Source organism: Cyprinodon variegatus, unplaced genomic scaffold, assembly GCF_000732505.1.
Source record: "Cyprinodon variegatus isolate N-32 unplaced genomic scaffold, C_variegatus-1.0 Scaffold452, whole genome shotgun sequence".
In the NCBI taxonomy this organism is placed as follows: domain Eukaryota; kingdom Metazoa; phylum Chordata; class Actinopteri; order Cyprinodontiformes; family Cyprinodontidae; genus Cyprinodon; species Cyprinodon variegatus.
In genome coordinates this window covers 504,804-523,713 of record NW_015150905.1, presented here as the reverse complement: position 1 = coordinate 523,713, position 18,910 = coordinate 504,804, and the positions used below count along the sequence as shown (strand labels likewise).

Sequence of the window (18,910 nt, the reverse complement as noted above, 5' to 3'; positions counted from 1 at the left end):
CTGAATTCAACAAATCAGCCACGAAACAGATCCACCCAGTTCTTTTCTAGATATCACCATAATATGTCACAATTTGCTGGTGAAGATTCTCATTCATCCAGGTCATAGTCAGTTGAATGGGAAAAAGCTTCCGGGATGGGAAGTGAAATGTCTTTAAACTTGAAAAACAAAATCAGTGGATTGTTTTTGAACATTTTTGGAATGAATATCACAATTCCCATTTCACTTTACAACAATAAACTCTTAGGATAAGCAATGTAATAAAATATTTCAGGCAGCGGATTCAGATACACAGTACCCTTTTATATTGGCATAAATCAGTCAAGCAATTTGGGTAGAGATTCTCTCTGTGAAAAGCTCTTCCAACCTTCTTTCCTTCTGTCATACATACAAATCACCACTGGTTTGGGGAAGAGGGACTGAAAGGGGAAGCTTTGTAAAATGGCTGACACTCAGCAGTCAAGACTAACAGTGGATGGTGGGGTGGGGTGTGGGGTGTTCAGTGCGCTCTAGAACGCTTCCCCAATTTCTACAATCTTTTGAAAGTAAGGTGGTAGGAACTCCCTCACTTCACAAATATTTGGGATCTTTAAAATCTATCATCCAAGCATGTATCATTTTCCTTCCAATTTGACATCATTACTTAAAACACTGCAGAAAAGTTCCACTTAACATGAACTGAAATCTGAGGTTATGACATTGAATAATGTCCTATCTAATTTTGAAGTGCTCTTAAAGTATTCCTATATCATTAAAGGGCCACCCTTCTTGAGGTAAACTGTGGGCTGTATCATGTGTGGCCCACATTGGAGCGTGTGATTGATTACATTTTTGTAGGAGCAACGTAGAACCCTCTTTGTATTTCCCCATCCCCCACTTTCCCGTTTTTGCTCCTCAGCTTGCTTGATGTATGGTCCTGGCTGATCACAAGGTTGATGATTTTAAGAAATCAATTTAAAAGCTGTTCCTGATTACTTTAAATGTTGGAGACAGGAGGGGAGTGCCTGCCAGCAGAGGTCGGTGTTGCTAAATCAATAAAATTTTATGACCTTGATAGAATCTGGAGTGGGGCCTCGCTTTTTTCAGTGTAGTCTTGTTTCTCTTATCTAACTGTATGATTCCACCCTAATAAATTGTTTGTTTTTCATTTTTGTCATACTGGCCTCTTTGTATTTTATAATATGTAATCTCATTCCAGTCAAAATTTTAGCCCAGAACCACAATAGATGTCCCTGCTATCACTAATATTGATATGCATAGTCAGAGAAGTAATCAGAACATATTAAATCACGAAGGCAACAGCAAACATATTCTTTTTTTCCCCTGTTTTGCTCAGCTAGAAGCCACTCAAACTGTCAGTTCTGTAATATTTGGAACTATTGAGAGCTACATGAACCACGTGACTATGAGTTAGCAGGGACAGAGAATGTCAGAATCTTACTTAAAAGGCGAAGGGGATGTTACTTTGTTTAAAAAGCCACCGGATAAGAGCTAAAAATCTGGCTAACCAGGGCTATCCAAATAGCAACTACCCCAACGGACAGAAATGCACCCTAAACACAGCGAGTGAGCGTCGTTTTTATAGAAGAGCAGACAAATAGATAGAACGTCCGCGATCACACCTGTGTTCTTACGTTTCTTAGTTATTAAATGCATAGTTGTGACTGATAATTGCACTATGTGATTGCTTAATACTCTGTTCTGGTTTTTGGCAGAAATTTGACAATATAGGGCCGTGGTATAAACACTGTGCACCTGAAATGCACAGCGGTGAACTCCGACGTGGTTAAATCGTGTTTCGTCTGAATGCACCTTTTTGGCCAAAACATTTTTTTAATATTGTGAATAAAGTCATATAAGAATAAAATTGTATTATTACCAGAGTAAAGTTGTAATAGGATAAGCAATTATCAAAATTGATTGGCTCAACCAGAATGGGGCCTCAGCCTGAGCCCAACATTTTAACACGGTGGGAAGACAGCTCTTAATTAAAATAGTTTCTTTTCGTCTTTATTCTTGGAATATGGGGGAAAAAATGTATAATGTTAAGGCTTATGTTTTGATTTTACTGTTGCAATGTTATTATTTGTCATAGAATTTATATCAGCATGCCTAAAATTTCTGGACATACTTGGCGCACGTCAACGTGCTTCAGCGTGCTCATAACTTATACAAAACTGACCCCTAACTTATCCAATGCATGCCAGTTTTTTTGCAAGGTTTTTCGTGCATCAGGCATACGCTGGCTAAATCGTCAACGTCCGACAATGGATTTGGGGTAGGAAACTGGAGTTCCCAAGGAAAACCCACACATGGACAGGGATAGGATAAAGCTTGCAGACGGTGCCTATTGAGGACTCGGGTAAAGTCAAGATTTGAAGCACTCAACTGAAAAAGTCCAGGTTCTGAGTATAAGTAGTGTTGTTGCCCAGCCTTGATGGCTCAAAAAAGTGTAAATCCACAAAGGCCACAGACGCACCATGGACTTATTTTATGCAGGCAAAAGAAAAAAATGTTCCAGGTAAACTCCTTTAGTTTTGTCAGTTGATTTTTCCTCAGGCAAGCAAACAAAAAGACAAACATTTCCTCCATGTTTCTCTTGCGCTGATAAAAACCATACGCCCACCAGGATGCATGCCGGTCCTATGATTGACTGCCTATTTATAATAAATAAGGAACCTAAATTAATCATAACTAACCAAAAATAAAGGAACATGACTAAATAACCAAAAAAACATTATCTCATAACAGATATTAAACAATAAAGTAAAATAAACTTGGCTAGATTATGCAAAAAAACATTTTTATTCATAACAAAAAATAATAGGCTCCTACAAGTAGGAATTAAATTCGTTGGATAAACACAGTAAGTGTTCCATTTGAAGCACTGCTACTGATATTCCCTTTTGGGTCGGGAAACAAAGGCCAAAGAAGTTTTTGTTGGAACGAAAAGTCTTTATTCTCTTCCAATATTTTGAATGCCCCGGACGCATGTTTGTTCTTCTTTTTTAGGCTAGCCTTGGGAGCGGAAGGCCTCGGGCAATGCCTTCACTATAATATCCCCTTAACTATCCCCACCTTCTTCGACCCCAGAGACCTGCATCGCAATCGTTGAAAACTGTTCCACAAAACAGGCAGACAGAAATGATAAAAGTGTGGCGATACTCAGCTCTAAACTTTACAGAAATTTTCCACCAGTCAACAACACCTTAAATTTCAATGAAGATGAAAAAAAGGTTGAAATGGATATAAATATATATGCACACATAGATATATACACATTATTTTATCAGACCCTGTTTGCTAGTAAAACTCACATGGGCTTTTAAATTACCGTAAAAATGTAATTTGACAAAATGTGGAAAAAGTAAGCCAGTCATATAAATCATATTGAGTTGAAAAAAGGCTAACAATGAACCACCCTGCTGTCTTGCAGCCTTTCTAGTTTAATAAACTTGCTGTGTTGACAGATACCCATCTGTTAATTCCTCTGGAACACCACTCTGCATTGCTGCCTGTCTCTTCCATCCTTCTTGCTTAACTTAGAGGATCTACCACCCTGACAGCATAGGCCCGACACAGCTGTAATGCAACATTCTCAACATTACTGGAAAACAGGCTTTTATCATCAGTAGGTAAAAACTGCTTTGCTGGTCTCACTATGCTCATTTATACACAGATAGATTAGGATTACATTATATTTTTCTTTCACCCTTTCTTTCAAAGAAACCTGTACTGTTATGCAGACAGTGTTCCAACATTTAACTGGTGTTCTTTCAGCAAAGTAAAAAAAAAAAACAAAGAAAGAAAGTAGGGCTTACCTCTGTGGCTGCATGGCTAAAAACTGTGATATGTCAGTGCTTGTTAAAACATGGAGGACAGCCCTGTCAGCCCTCACCCTGCAGCACGGCCATTCTCTCCAAGCTGTCTGACTCCACTGTTGTGATAAAAGCCACGCTGATACTGGCTGTGCATTCACAGCACATGTAACACAGCTGCTGATTGGCTAGTCCATTTCCGGGCTGCTTGTCTTTTGTTTAACATGAAGTGAAAGAATGCAACTCAAGCCAGGCCATGATACCTGTGCTCAGCCACTGAATGTGCAGAACATCTTAAAAGACAACACCCTTCTTTTTAATACTGTTGCCAGAAAGGAAACATTTATTGAAACTCTTAATAGAAATGGCAACATGTCTGTGTTTTATTTGAAAGGATATGACCAACAGATTTCCTCTAAAGATAAATCCAGCAATGATATTAACAATAAAGCTCAAACTCTTGTTTAACAGGTTTCAAAAATGTGCTAATAAAAAGATGCAAATTAATAAGATCATGTGATTCGCCTCATATTGATAGTTTTGCTGGTGGAACTGAAATTTCACTTGGTGGCTTTGTTGAACGCCCCATCAAAAGCTAACATTTGAGGGGGGGAAATACTTTTACTGTTTTTTACTTTAATTTTCCTCCATCTTGTTAGGACTCCAGTCTGTGTGGTCTGTGTTTTTGTGTGTTTGTCTTCCTTCCTCCACCAGGTGGTGCCTGGTTCTGATTCTCCTCCTCACACACCTGCAAGGGGTTACCTCGTTAATGGAGTGCTCTTAAGCTGCTGACTGCCACACCTCGACGCCAGAGTGTTTGCCAGTTTAGGGTACTCTAGCCAAGCTGAGTTTTGCTAAGTCCAACGGAGTTTTTTGTCAACATGAGTCTTACCATTGTAGGTTTTTTGTTCTTGCCTCTCGGCAGGAAGTCATCCTGCAAACTGGATTTTCGGACCTTCTCTCCCTGGAAGGATCTACTAAGCTTCAAACTGAGCTGGGGATACAAACCGGAGGTTTGGATCCACTTTCCCCCCCGAGGAATCACTTGAGCTTCACACTAAGCATCGGATTCATCTGCACCACAGTCCGTTCAAGTACCGCAGGAAAACTGAGAGGCAGTCAGTCTTCTCCATTCATCTACGAGCAACCGCATTCTGGGAAACCCTGTCCGCCCTCCACCGTATGAGATAAACACCAGAACACATTCCTCACCTACTGGAGTCTAAGAGTCAACCAATTCTCTGGAAACATCAGTCTGCCAACCTTTCCTCCTCTTCCAGTTCGAGAATCAATTTTCCCACTGAACCTGAACTAACCACGGTGTCTTCCCCTAACCTCTCAGTTCCGGTTGAGCAGTGTTCAGAGCAACACATCTCCACAAAACTTCTCAATAAAACCTGTTAGACGTTTCCCCTTTTCTCTCTGGATTGGTTTATCTGCATGCAGGTCCGAACTCTGACAAAATCATGACACATCTATCAAATCATCCATGCATAAAGTGAGAGGTAGGGTACAAGAGGGACAGGACAACCATGCATTGACTGACTCATTATCAGTCCCAAAGCAATTTAGAAGAGCTAATAATGAGAGCACATGCAGAAGGACCTGCTATTGAGACGATAACTTTAACTGTAAGGATTTTAATATGAAGTCATCCTTTTTTTTTGTAACATTGTTCTTTCTATCAGTGGTATTGCTATTTATACTTTTATTATTCATATATTTCATTTATTTTGGTAACTACTCTATAGCTATATGATAACTAAGTACACTTTAGACAGCCCATCAGACTAGAAATCTGTTTTTTAGTAACAAAATCAACACTTTATGGACGGGTGTTGCTACAACTTTCTTTATTTTTGCTATTAATACAATTTTGCTATTTTATTATTTTTGTTTTTTGTGCTTTTTTATTTTTATTTTTTGTCTTCTGCAAATGAGTAGTGAAGATTATACTTTACTTATATGAGAATACATTTATATTCATTTCTGTACAGTTAATTTCTATGATCTGATAGGATTTCATTTATACATTACCAATAACTACTGAGTTTAGAAAGAACATATTATATAAGATATATAGATAATGGATTGAATTAAACATGTTATTTACTTCCTACTGCTTTTCAAACCACTATGTAGTAGGAAGGTCATTGCTACTGATCTGTTATTTATGTAACCATCAATATGTTTATACTAATCTTAACTGCTGTGCGTTATTTTCGTGTATACGCGCACTTAGTCTGATCACTCCAGGGCGTCACCATAGGATGCAAACCAGCCGTTTCAGATCAATGACTTGAACAAGATAAGCGAGTTTAATATATAAAATAAACATTTCTCAAAAAATGTTTACTCTGTTGGAGCATGGTATAAATGGATTAAATAACTCCAAGCTGTGTATTTCCTAGTTTTACTGCACATAATTGAGGAATGTGTTCTGGTCTTCAATACTTTAAGACCATGAAGTGCACATATATATTACCCTTTTCTTGTATTTCTCTCTACTTTCTCTCCTAATGTTGTATAGATCATTTGCTTGCTTGTTAATGTTTTTGTTGCCTAAATCTGTCTGAAATAAACCAAGTCTAAGTCTAAATAAAATTTTAACAAATATTTATATATTAGTTAAACTATATATTTTTATATATAATATTTTACATCTATTTACATTTGTTAGCCCACCAATTGGATGAGATGAATGCTACAAGATAAAATTAAAACAAATCCTGAATAGATGCTGTGGGATTAACCAGGTACATTTTTACAGAGGCTGCATATTGGAGCAGAATCCAATGCCATGGCAGCAAGCGACCCACTGTAAAAACCAACAGATAACGAGGCTTTTAGAGCTTTGCTGTTCCAGAGGATATATCAAGTATGGCAGCTTCGGTGGCTATGGAACAACAAAATGAAACATGAGCTTTAAAAAGCAGCGGATAAGAAATGTAGTTTTTCCCCAAGAATATTTGTCAATCTATTAGATTATAAGCAAAAGCACATTCTAACCCAAACCTTGATTTGAGCTTTTATTTCTTCTGGTAAAGAAGGTAAGTACAGGCAGTTGATGGACTGATTTGAGGCATGATATGGAACCAATCATCTGATCCTGAATCTCAACAAAACAAGGATGATGATTGTGCATTTCAGAGGAAACAGGAATGTTGAATCCTGTTAACATCATGGTAGATGAAGTGAAGGTTGGTGGAGGAATATAAATACCTTGGTGTTCACCTGGACAAGAGACTCTACTGGCGACACAGCTCTATACTCATCGTCAAGAAGGAAACGTAGGTCCTCCCTACATACTTTTAACATATCATTGAGAGAAAAAAAAGAAAAAAATATATATATATATATATCTATATATATATAGATATATATATATATATATATATATATATATATATATATAATTATAACATTTAATCTTCCTTTTGGATAAATAAAGTATTTTTTGAAAATAATATTTTTGTTTAGACTGGGAACTGCAATCTAAAGAATGATGTAAGGAGCATTTGCATTTGTCACCAGATCCACTGGTGAAGACACAGTGTGAGAGGTTGTAAATGAGTCTAGTGCCACAGTAGAACAGTAGAGGTCAGTAAGGTAGTAGGAAATGAAAGAAAACAGGGAGTGTTGCCACTATAGTAAGAAGAAATGGAAAGGAAAGGAAAGGAAAGGAAAGGAAGCTTAGACTGTCAATTCTCAGATTGAAGCAAATAAGTTTGGTTTTACTCTTGCTAAGTGGTTAAGAAGGCCATGGGAGATTCATTGGCCATTCCATGTGTTTTGGCCGTATGAAGAAGGTTTCCTGCCATGTCTCTTACGAAACTTTGTGGAACTACAGCATGCTGTGTTTACTTGAACAGACCATCTTCTTTGTGAATAACCAAAATGAGATCAGTGTCTGCATACTCAGGACAAAGTTGAGCTTCTTTTCAGCAGCTGGAAATCAGCCAGGATTGTGCCTTGTAACTGCTTATGCTGTGTTCATGAACAGAATAACAATCTCAGGTTGTCTGCTTCAGAAACTTCAGGGTTTCATCTTTGCTTTTTTAAAAGCAGCCTGGTCGTTTTCAAATCTTAAAGGAGAAGTACGGTCAGTAAGGAATACTGAATGGATAATTTTCTATACCTAAAACGAATATGTTCGCAGTGATTTCATTAATTTAGCTTTAATCTGTAAAGAAATAAAAACATACATTTTCTTTGCAATCACTGAGTCTGGGAGTGGCAATTTTTGCCCAAATATAGTAACACCTCAATCCTGACAACTTCCGGCAGTGACGGCACGGTGCGGTAAGCTGTACAAGCAAAATCAATGAGGACTACTAGACACAATTATTTAAGATTTTGAGAGGACTTCACCATTGAAATTCATATGAGCTATAGTTAAACTGACAATGCCCACGTACATAGCGGTTGGATATTGTAATAAATCGGGTAAAAGTGGAAAAAAAAGTTTTTTTTTCACTTTTCGGTTTCTTGTTCTCCACGGGTTTGTTGTTTGGTTTGCACTTTGAGGGGGGGGGTTTTTCCTTTGAATTTTTTGGCCTTGGGGAAAAACATGTCATATGTAGCCAACATTTCGAAGAAGAATGTTTTCAAGACGACTTGGATCACAGTGCGTTGTGACAAACACCAGATACAGCATTAGGACTTGATCAACAGCCAATACCGCACTGTGACCTCACAAACCAGTAGGTGGCAGTAGTGTTCTTAGACAAACATGGATGTCTGCGGTAAAGCACATCGAAAGAAATAAAATTTCTTCACGTCTTATCATTTCATATTTCATGTACCTTTAGAAGTTTGAATTCTGAATATGACAGGACTTCTCCTTTAAATCCTTGATCCTGAAGTGGTTCAAAGCCAAATGTGAAGCAAAGCAAATAGTTTGCTTCTCCTAAGGCTGAGCCTACACCATCGGTCAAAAAAAAATTTAATGACTGTCTTGATTCCACAAAAAAGTCATAAAGATTTGGACATACTTTTGAGATGTGTCTCTTTAAAAACAAATGACAGAACGAATAGGTATTTACCACATGAATGTTTTAAATTTAAACATTTGTAATCAAGCCAATAAGAGAAAATCCATACCTAATTTCACTAAAAACAAAAGTACTATGACAAAAATAAATAAAACCAGGGCTACGTTTACAAGACACTGAAATTTGTCCATATGCTGTAGAAGAAAGCATCCCTGATGCTAATTTCAAATTGACAGCAGGAGGTTTAGCATTAAATGACTGCCTATAAAAAGGTTTATCACAACCAAGGTATGGCACAGTTTGGTAGCTACAACTGATAAAAGCAAAGTTTATATCACCAAAAAGTCTTGCAAAACTTTTGCATTAAGACTTTTAATTGTTCTGGTGACTATTGATAGATCCAACAATCTTACAGGATAAAGAGCACAATTTCACTAAACTAGCAGCAAAAAAGGAGCCAACAGCAGACCTGAGGAACTGCAATAAGTGGTATGCAATAAAAGTTTGCAGGAAGGAACATCATATTGTGGGCTGTTTTGCCTTTTATATTAATGCACTTCATATTAACTAAAAGAGGGATGAATGGAGAAATGTTTCAGGTCACTCAGAGAAAGATTTTTAGGCCAAACAACAGACTATGTATGCAACATCTGGAAACTGTCATCACCATAAGAAACTTTTCCACAAAGCATTCAGTGCATGCTAGTAAGTGTTCAGCATTCATTCCTTGTATCATTCTGATGACTCACCCATAAATATATTTGAAATATGCCATGTTTAACAGTTATTTTATCTGAAGCAAAAGTCACAATGTACAAAAATAAACTACATACAGATTTGTTCTCTAAATTCGGCAATCTCAGTATTTAAACTTAAAACCAATTAGTATTTTTTTTTATTGTTTTTTTGTTTTTGCAGGATAAAGTTGATTTGCTGGACGTTGTTGTGAAGGAGCTGTGTGTTTATATACAAGTGCCTCACTTTGTGAAGCAAGAATAAAGACCGTATTGACTTCTTGTGGGTAAGATGCAACATCATGACCCCGTGATTATCCCTCATTGACCTGTCCTACGTCTACAGGCCACTGCGAATTCTGAGGACAACAACGAAGTCGTGGACAACATCGTCAATGATGAGACCCCTTATATGGAGGAGGTGAAGCTCCTGGTGGTCTCATGCAAAACAGGCCACCTCCTTCTGAATGTCAAGAAGATCAAGGAGCTCTTCATTAACGTTAAGAGGAGGCAACCATCTCTTCTGATTGACAGCAGTGGAAAGTGTCCGCTTTGCTGAGTTCCTGGCGAGATAATGGACAACCTGACCTCGATCCATCACGTAAAAGTTCTGGTAGGGAAAGCTAAGCAGCGTGAGCATATTGAGCCAGAGGAGGAAGGGGCATCTAACACTTTCTGACCAGTTGCATCTCTGTAATATTATGTCTCTGACTGGAGGGTCCTGCTGTGAGTGGTGAGGAGAGCAGAAAAAATATTGATGCAAATTAACCTTCATGTAGAATAGTGAAAGAGAAACAAGAAAAACTCTGCATGACCAGATCCTAAAACATCACCAAGGAAACCCACACCCCAGCCTGTTTCCAGCTCTAGGATCTGGGAAGACACCCCATAGCCTGCAAAGCACAGCAGCCAGGTTTCTCAACAGCTTCTTCACTGACTTCATAAGATTACTGAACTCAAACTAAGCCATAGAAACTCATCATGCAACGCCTCCTTCTCCACCAAACACTGATCACAGTTTTTCTAGATTTAATCTATGTTTCTACTTTTTTAAGATATATTTGTCAAAATGTAAAATCAGGCTGCTCTTTCTTTAGTGCACTTATCCTAAATGTTCAGATATTTATATTCAGTTTGAAACCTGACTGATATTGGAATAGAATAGAATAGAATAGAATAGAATAGAATAGAATAGAATAGAATAGAATAGAATAGAATAGAATAGAATAGAATATCAATAAGTTTATTGTCCCACAATGGGGAAAATTTGGTGTTTACAGCAGCAAAAAGATTATAGAAAATATGGTAGCACAAAATGTGAACCTTAGAAAAATGTGTAAGAATAAAAAAGTGAATAATTAAAAGGTAAAGAAACTAAATACTCTACTATAAAGTGTTTTATCAATATATAAAGACAAGTCTAAGATGGATTTCTACACACCATACTTATCTCCTCAGCTCATACGTACACTCGCTGGCCCCTTTATCAGCAAGGCAGCATCATGATGCATTTGAGGATGTAAAGACTTCCTGAAGTTTACGTCCACATTGGTTACCCATGTTAGCCATTACAGACAAAAACTAGATGATGCCAGATTAGAAACATTTCCCAGTTTCACCCAGCTTTGATTTCAGCTGCAACATTTAGGTAGATCCTGGATAACAAACATTAAAAGCGTGAGACCATATTTCCTTCTATTAACAACTTAGTTTGCTTCTGTTGGTGCAATGTTGAGAAGGATATTTTCTTGGCACATTTTGGGGCCAATACTACCATTTCTCAAACTTAACAACCTGCAAGAGCAATGTTACTGACAACATCCATCAGTTATTCACTTCCTGACCTGTAGTGCATCCATAATCACAGAACTCAAATCATGTCAAAGTGATTTCTTCAGTAGATCAACTCTAAAATGCAGTGAAACAGGAGTGATATCATAAATGTTCATCCATCCAGCTAATCTGCTGCAGCTGCAACATTTCTTCATTTGTCTTAATCAGCAAAAAAACAAACAAAAAAAAAACAATCGTGAAATCCATTCCATGTAAAATTAAGCTATATATGGTGGTGAAATAAAATAATAATCATAACTGTTGCAATAAAATGGTATCATACAATTATATTCAATTAAACTATTATATTCGATTAAAATAGTTTTTTTGTTTATTGTTTTAGAAACTATTGTCACAAACTATTGTCACAAACTGTGAATGCAAATATTTCCTTTTGTTTTCTGAATCACTGAAATGTTCTCAAAAACAGAAAATCCAGAGAATCCAACAAAAATGGACCAAAATAAAGTGACATCTTAGAAATATATGATTAGATAGGTTAGATTTGTAGCACATTTATCCTACATTGTGTCCTTGGATGCAACCTATAACTGCCAACCACATTTTTTTTTTTTTTTGATCACACATAACTAAAAGAGTGAACATTTCAATTTAAACAATTATTTACTTCTTATTTAAAGATAATTTTCCAAAGGGGTAATTTTTCTGTCCACTTTACAGCCTCACGCTCGTGTGCAAATCATCACGAGCCCTAACCTGACTAACTTCTCGAAAATGCGTTGACTACATTTTACTAAGAAATAAAAAGAATATATCTTCACCTTACAGACGAAATGTATTACAGTGATAAGACACTTATCATTTTTCCCACAGTAGAAATTCCGTTCGGTGTCTAGAGTGATCCGCTGCCCTCCAAACCAGACACTAATGGCTGTATGGTAATGAGCTCGGATCACCACAAGATGGCGCACGAGCTACGGTCTCACTCCCCTGCTGAAAAACTCAGCCACGTTTGGTTCCTTTTTTTTCTTCTTCGGCCAAAATATTTATGTGTTGTATAAAACTCAAACGATTTCATTTAATAGTAGTTTTATTTTCTGGAGTATTTTCAACACAGAGTTAGAACAATGTTTAATTTTCCTTTAGGATTAATAAATAATTATTTAACTGAACTTAATTAAATAAAAAAAAGTAGGCTACTTGTCAATTAAAATGCTGCTTTAAATGATGTCTGAGAAGAGGGGTGAGGGTGGATAAAAAGCCTTGCTGCTGGCTGTTTGCAGGTAAACCAGTCTGAATACATTAATGATTATGGGGCTATCTCCTGTCCTTTCAAACTGTTATCTCCTGTCCTTTCAAAGTGTGGTAAGTGGCAGGGAGCTCCCCCCCTACTTGTCCCTTCCAATGGGATAAAATATCTCACACTAAGGGGGGTGGGGGGTGTAGGTTAGCGTGTTTAGTGGGGGAAGGGGCGCAAACAGACTCCATGGGACTGATTGGAATGTAGTCTCTCCTCCCAGTCAGACCTACAAAGCTGCTATAACATTTATGTAATTGAGGACTTTATTAACTTAAGAGTTAAAAGCCCTGTTTTGAGCAACAAGGGCATACCTGAATGATGTTACTTTTTTTTTTCTGAGAATTTGTAATAAACTTTACTTTCATTTTGTGGTATCCACATTTCATTTTTATAAATTCACAATTAACCTCCATTTTAACCGTAAAACAGCAGACAGAAGTTTCTCCTCACAGCCGAGAGCAACTAAAGAACATCACCCCAACCCCACCCAAGCCCTTTAACCTCACACTTGTCCTGTTGATCTCAGGCCAACCTTGGCCTTCACTCTCTCCTCACTTACAGTTGCAAACTACCCTGCTTGACAGATCACTCCAAGAAAGTTTCTTTTATCATCCAAGTCTACTTGAAGTTTACGTGTAATGTGTGTATGTGTGTTTTGGCATGAGGTAAAAGTTGTTATGGCCGATTTCTAGGTAGCATAACAAATTGAAACCTTTTTTGTTGCAGGCTTGCTTGGTGGAGTAACATTAAAGGAGACCACACAAGGATTTTTTTGATTAAATGAAATTTTAATTTATTAAATTATCTTAAAGAAATGAAAAACTGAAAAGACAATATCAGAAATAAGAAACCAAAATAGATCAATGCAAAGACCATAACTAACCAGAATTAAAACAAAACAGACTTAACAAAACCAAAACCAACCAAATGGGGTTCTGAGGAGAGAGGGGAAAAAGTCTTCCTTTCTGCTGCATGCATAGCAGCTTTGGAGGAACTGAGCACCAATCAGGGCAAAACATAACACCTGCAGTCTCCTGAACCCTGCAAGGAAAAATGGCAGAGACCCACTGCTGACGCCCGCTGCAGCAGTAAAATATAAAATTGTGTAGTACAAGCAGATCAAAACGGAGCAGCATATGTTCCAAAAAAATTAAAAACAATCAACTGGACTTGGTTTCACTTCCCATTCAGGAAGCTTTTTCAATTCAAAATGAAAAAGCTTATTGGATGGGAAGCGAAACGTCTTCAAACTTGGAAACCAAGTCCAGTGACTTGTTTTTAATTTTTTTGGAATGACAATAACCTGGATGACTGAGAACCTTCACCTAAATTTATAACCATTTGATAAGTCACTAAAGAAATCCCATGAAACAGATACAATGTTCAGAGTATTCATTCAGTAAGGGCTGCGTGTTAGAACAGTTTTTAGTACTGTTGCCCTGCAAGAAGGTCCTGATATATTTCTGCATGGAGTTTTCATGTCCTTCCTGTACATGTAAGGGTTCTTTCTGGGTACTCTGGCTTCCTCTCAAAAACATGGATGTTTGGTGGATTGGCATCTATAAATGGCTCTTAAGAACGAATCTTCAAATCTATTTAAATAGAACTCAACTCAGTGTTTCTTCTGCATATTGATCCATATCTATTTATTTATTTTTGCACTACTCTGAACCTTCCACATCAATGCCTTTTGCGCCACGTCTCTCCTACACTGTTTACATTTTGATCACTGCTGCACTTTATAAATGGAAATGTTCATTTTCAATGCTGAGTGGCTCATTCATTGTTGAGAAGCTTTATGTATCAAAATTTAATTTTGTATATAGGCTACCCTGTATACACAATGACAATAAAGTTTTTCTTAATCTAAGTCTAGAGTGTGTTTGTGCATGGTTGTATGTCTATGTATTTAATTTCTTTCACCCATAGACTGCTGTAGATAGGCACCAGCCCCTGTAACCCTCACAGCAGCACAAGATGGATGGATCAAATTTTCAGATCTTTATTGTAAATAAATCCAAAAAACATTTTTCATGATGTTTTCCTGAACATTCTCAAGAAAACACTTTCAGCTGTGCCACATAAAATCCCCACTTCGTCTACATTTCTTGTCTTACGCAATATGTGTATTACCATCCTAGATTAGTTTTTAAATCGTTATTATACAAAAAAAAAATGTAAAAGAAGTACTTTGATAAAGAGTTAAGAAAATAGTATAATAAATAAAATATGTAAATACATATAATATTTATATAACACATTGTATAACAAATAGTATTTACATCAAAATTGTAATTAAATGTAAAAAAAAAAATGAAAATGAATATGAAAAAAAAAATAAAATAAATCTGTGCTTTTTGTGTCTATAAATAACATTTGAAGTCTCTCTCTCCAAATAATATCAGTGACTACTGGTCGTATTACCTAAAGGGTTCTAGTGTACGTGTAGTTCATTTTCAGAACGTGTCAAACTGTTTTATGTAGCTCAACGAGGAACATAACTACATTACCCAGAAGGCTTTTCGCTCCTCTACAAGCTGTCTCCCTCCGCTCTGGGAGTGTTTCCCATTTAAACAAACACGGTATTGCCGAAGATGGCGGAGAGTTTGTAGAGGCTTTAAAAAAAGCTGCTGCAGTCAATGAAAGCGTCGAAGCCGGTAAGTTTCTTCCCTCCCAAAAAAGCGGGTGGCTGTTTTGGTCGCAATTAAGACTTGAACACCGGCATTGCTGTTTTTCTATATGAATATTTTGGTTGTTGTTGCAGAATCAGATGGTGCTGCTTCGCTTCCGAGCAGGCTGTGGTTTTTAAGCTACCGTGTTAAAACGGTTAACGCTGGAAATGTGTTGTGGGATTTTAGCCGCGATATTAAAACGTCTCGAGCCGCGAATATGATTGTAATAAACACCGCAGTGGAGTTGGTCGTTTTAGTTGGTATTGGTTTGCGTGATTATTGCTGTTTTTTTATTATTTTCCGCTAGCGACAAAGTTTTACGAGACGTTGACTTTGATTCGCTGGGCTGCAGTAGTCATCCTTCGTACACTCAACCCTGCTAAAACCTACTTAAACAACCTTATTTACTAAGGATGTGCGTTTTGTAACACATTCTACAGTGGAGTTGACCTCATTCATTGAACGCAGCACAGCTCTGTAGGTTTGGGGATCAGTTGTAGTAAATCTGCTGCTATAGTGGAATCATCTGTTTCCCTCCACAGGACGCCTCGCTAGACTTTAAAGCCTTACCAGCATCATGTTACACTTTATTTGGGAAATTCTGGAGAAATGGGTTTTCCTTTATGTTGCAAACCGAATAAAGAAATGTATATTTTTTTTCTAAGCATAAGTTTCCCTCTATATTTCAGAGAATGTTTAAGTTTTACCTTGTTAATAAAGGGGAAAATTGAGCTGTAATAAAATGTTGTAGTTGTTTACATATGGAAAGTCTCAATTTGATACCTGTATATGTTTACCATTATAAACAGATGTTTTTTTTTATTTTTTATCCTATCTGAACATTTGCATTTGACACATATGAGATATGCCTCCTATCTTTACTGATTCACATGCATAATAGGTGCACCAGAAAAGCATACAATTTTAAAATGCATTTTTTTATTTTAATGTTTTTTTTATTATTCTCTGCATTCTCAATTAACTTCAACACGGTGTTTAGCCAAAATGTTCTCAATGTCAAGTGATCACATGGAAAATGCTGATGTTTACACTGTTTCTTATTCATTGGATGGGTCAAACTATAGGCAAGGGCAACATCTCTGTTTATAAATTGCTGAAGTGCTTGAGCAATAACAATTGAAAAGAATGGAAAAAGAAATCAAATTATAGATAACAACCTGTGATTTTTACATAATTGATAACCATTTTTAAAACTGAAATAGAAAATTAGAGCAAAGTTAGCTTTACTGGATCCTGTTGTTGAATGGCTGCTGGTCTCTCAAGTAACTCCAACACGTTGTTGTTGACAACCACAGATTGGGAAGGAACTCTATAAAGTGATTATGCATGCTTTCAGCAATATCAGTGCTGGGTTTAAATCAGTTACCAACAGCTAAAGTAAGCGTTATTAATTCATATTCCTCGTAGGACAGAACCTGTGGTGGAAAACAAATTATTGGACTGACAGTAGATTAATTAAACCTGATGTAACTTGACAAAGGTTGAGTTTCCAGAGTTATGGGTTAAGTTGTGGTGTTTAATGCCAAAAGTAAACATTTTGATTTAAAAAGATGACAGGAGAATTTCACCAAAATCATGTGTGGTATACAAGTCACTGCATTTTAGAGTGAGAAATTGTAGCCTTCAAAAGGTTGTAAGTCATGTGCTCACTTACCAGATCAGTTGACGAGATACTCTGTAACATAAAGAGTCTTAGACTGATCTGTGGATTTCTCCTTCCTATATAAAAGCCAAACACGCCATCGTCAGACTAAAAGGTTGATTTTATGCTTCTAACGAGTAAAATTGAGAACAAGTCAGGGTCTCAAAGATATCGACTGGGATTATGAAACCTGTTACAAGCAAAGAAGCAGTTTTTTTTTTTTTTTTTAAGAGGATGTTACAGCCATTTATTTTAATGCTAATCTGGTGACTGGTTATACGTCCCTCCACCTTGTTTTTACTGTACTCTTATTGCGACAGCCCAGCTTGATCTGTTCAGAGTGGCTTTTCTGTGAAATCCTTGCATCTGTTATTTGTTTGCTGCGGTGAGATTAGTCGTCCATGATTGTAATGGCCCATCGCATGATTAGATGTTGGTTTTCGTTGTTGATTAAAAATGTGAGACAAAGGCTGTGGTCTGCAGATTTATTACAGTCTAAAGGGGGTTGAACAGCGACAGCGAGAGGGACAGTCCTTGTTTGCTCGCTATGTGCTTAACAAGGTGTAAGGCTGAGGTTGTAAGAAGGCATTCTTGGAGAGCATACTCATGTAAAGTTGTCTGTTAGTCATTCCCCTGAACTGGTTGTGTTTTTAGGTGTGTTGTTGGGCTCTCTGCCTGAGGCTATCCCTGCCAGTACTTGCAGGCATCTATATTGTGATGTCTTTTTGCATAATGGATTTTAAAACCGTCCTGTATGTTTTTCTTAAATAATATACTAGAGCATAGTACAGTTTTTATACATGGTGTGCAGCTAGGTTTACTGCGGATGAGCTTACCTGTCTATTTCGACTCTTATAAAACAGTATTACTCAAGCGAAGGTATGTGGTGGCTTTCCAAACAGAGGAACATCCACTGTGGGAACCTGTCCAGTGAACTGCCTCTGCCCCTTCTCTTAGCAAATGGAGCCCCCTGTTCCCTATTCTCTGTTCCTTTATCTACCACTTTCTTTCTTCCTCACACAGGGTGTCAGGCTGCGTTAACAATGAATCAATCTTTTGGGGGATTCTTTGACTGCAGATGGGGTGCAGAAGTGACTGCGATCCATGGCTCTCGCTCTTTGTCTGCCATCCCCCGTGTTTGCAATAATTCATTAACTTATCACTTTTTCTCATGGGTCGGAGTGAGGTGCCTCTGAGGTGGCAGATCTTGATCTTATGTCACATGATTGATTATACAATTACCATTATGTTAGTGGTATTACATTATAATGAGATAATCTATTTGACATCGTACCACATATGTGTGATTATGTTGAATGTATTTCTATAATAGATTTAGAAAAAACAGGTTTTTCTTTTCTAACACATTTTAATGAAATTGCCTTCTTTGCATTTGTGTCAGCAGTTGGAAAAATATAAAATTAGACTTCTCTTTGGGGACCAGCAAAGTTAGCTTTATTGGATCCTGTTGTGGAATGGCACCTTTGGTGGTGGCTGCCTTAACACAGCACTTCATGCTTATTCTGGAAGGTTTTCCCCACCTTGGCTTGGCTGTTGTAATTATGAGGTACAACCGTCACAAGTGCTGCTGGTCTTTTTCTGGGATGGCGGTGGCTTAAGAAGCAGATGCTAGTTTGAGTCCCTATTCTGTCTTTTTCAATCATTGTGTCCTTTGGCAAGATGCTAGTCCCACCTTTCCTGCTGTAAGTGGTCCGTCAGTCTGCCTCAGCACTGCTGTGACTGCTGTGTAGCTTATCAGCATGTGAATGTGTGCATTAATGAACAGATTACTTAATCTACTGTAAAGTGCTTTGGGGTACAGTACAGATCATTTACTATCACTCACTCTGTTCTTGATCTATTTACCATCAGTTTTTAAGTATAATTAATAACTGTGTCTTGACCTCACGCTTCCTGGTCCTCAGGTTGGTTTAT

General features: G+C 37.3%; 2 protein-coding genes across 8 annotated transcripts in view; one reads left to right on the top strand and one right to left on the bottom strand.

The window, feature by feature from the left end:
• The window catches only part of zmynd8 (zinc finger, MYND-type containing 8), a 43,993-nt gene extending 31,811 nt beyond the window's left edge, over positions 1–12,182 (bottom strand). For 4 of the 5 annotated variants that reach the window (XM_015389249.1, XM_015389244.1, XM_015389248.1 and 1 more), the window contains exon 1: positions 3,822–3,941. In XM_015389249.1, coding sequence (XP_015244735.1) covers positions 3,822–3,835 — 14 coding nt within the window. In that variant the 5' untranslated portion in view covers positions 3,836–3,941. Of the gene's footprint in view, positions 1–3,821; positions 3,942–12,161 lie in introns of those variants that run through there. The other variant, XM_015389247.1, reaches the window with a different exon arrangement.
• Positions 12,183–15,189: 3,007 nt separating this feature from the next.
• Positions 15,190–18,910, top strand: part of LOC107093901 (nuclear receptor coactivator 3-like) — a 39,768-nt gene continuing 36,047 nt past the window's right edge. For 2 of the 3 annotated variants that reach the window (XM_015389230.1, XM_015389229.1), the window contains exon 1: positions 15,190–15,297. The gene's annotated coding sequence lies outside the window, so the exon portion shown is untranslated. The remainder of the gene's footprint in view (positions 15,298–18,910) is intronic. The other variant, XM_015389231.1, reaches the window with a different exon arrangement.